At 43.7% G+C, this 1,372-nt stretch overlaps 1 protein-coding gene across 1 annotated transcript; it reads left to right on the top strand.

Annotated features, from left to right (window-relative positions):
- Window positions 1–6: 6 nt before the first annotated feature.
- On the top strand, window positions 7–1,371 carry LOC115272668 (heat shock cognate 71 kDa protein-like; the record flags this gene model as incomplete). Its single annotated transcript, XM_029915673.1, has 4 exons — window positions 7–212; window positions 538–743; window positions 985–1,137; window positions 1,231–1,371. Coding segments are annotated over exons 1-4 (705 nt in total), but the record flags the coding sequence as incomplete, so codon positions are not given.
- Between the last annotated feature and the right edge of the window lies 1 nt (window position 1,372).

Below are 1,372 nucleotides of genomic sequence, written 5' to 3'. Positions count from 1 at the left end.
AGCAACTATGTCTAAGGGACCTGCAGTTGGCATTGATCTTGGCACCACCTACTCCTGTGTGGGTGTCTTCCAGCATGGGAAAGTGGAAATAATTGCCAACGATCAAGGAAACCGAACCACCCCAAGTTATGTCGCCTTTACGGACACCGAACGATTGATCGGTGATGCTGCAAAGAATCAAGTTGCAATGAACCCCACCAACACAGTTTTTGGTAAGCCGTTAATATAAAGTAATTTGCCGTTTGTTTAAAGTGGCATAGACCGTGTGTTTGAGAAAATTAAAAGTGTATCGATGTAAGGCCACCATGAGAGCCCTGAAAATAGGAACAGCTTTTTAAAAAATATGCCTGGTAATTTTGTAGTCAAAAATAGGGTATCTCCAAATAGGAAATCTGATCAATTCCTGCTATGGAAAGTGAGCCCATTTAATGAATCGGGACTTTGGTTGCTAGACTTCTGATCACATTGGAGTATTGGTGGACTAGGGTTCTGCCTGGGTAGATGTAATACAACACTTCACCTGGTAAATTTTTACAGATGCCAAACGCCTCATTGGGCGTAGATTCGATGATGCTGTTGTCCAATCTGATATGAAGCATTGGCCATTCATGGTGGTGAATGATGCTGGCAGGCCCAAGGTCCAAGTAGAATACAAGGGAGAGACCAAAAGTTTCTATCCAGAGGAGGTGTCTTCTATGGTCTTGACAAAAATGAAGGAAATTGCAGAGGCTTACCTTGGGAAGGTGAGTAGCCTGGCAATCCTGTAGGGAGGGCCACGTGGCTGCAGGTTACAGCATTATGCGCCATATCCCCTGATGAATTCCTGGGTTTTGAAGGATGCACACTAGCAATCTGAGTGCCTTATCTTCTATAAAGGATGTGATTGCTGCCTTCACATGCAGAAGTAGACAGGAGATCATGGGAGAGTTGACAGATTTATGAACTGACCCTTATAACCTGGTTTTTTGTTTTTTCTTTTACTAGACTGTAACCAATGCTGTAGTCACAGTACCTGCCTACTTCAACGATTCTCAGCGTCAGGCTACCAAAGATGCTGGAACTATTGCTGGTCTTAATGTACTTAGGATCATCAATGAGCCGACTGCTGCTGCTATTGCTTATGGTTTAGACAAAAAGGTATGTGTCACTTGTGGAGCACAGGATTCATTTAACCACTGACCTGAGCCATTGGAGATTTGGATGAGTAATTCCCTTGTATTATAATTGCAGGTTGGAGCTGAAAGGAATGTGCTGATCTTTGACTTGGGAGGTGGCACTTTTGATGTGTCCATCCTCACTATTGAAGATGGGATCTTTGAGGTCAAGTCTACAGCTGGAGACACCCACTTAGGTGGAGAAGACTTTGACAACC

Source organism: Suricata suricatta, chromosome 11 (assembly GCF_006229205.1).
Source record: "Suricata suricatta isolate VVHF042 chromosome 11, meerkat_22Aug2017_6uvM2_HiC, whole genome shotgun sequence".
NCBI lineage: Eukaryota > Metazoa > Chordata > Mammalia > Carnivora > Herpestidae > Suricata > Suricata suricatta.
The sequence above is the reverse complement of the archived record's forward strand: the minus strand, read 5'-3'. Positions and strand labels throughout refer to the sequence as shown.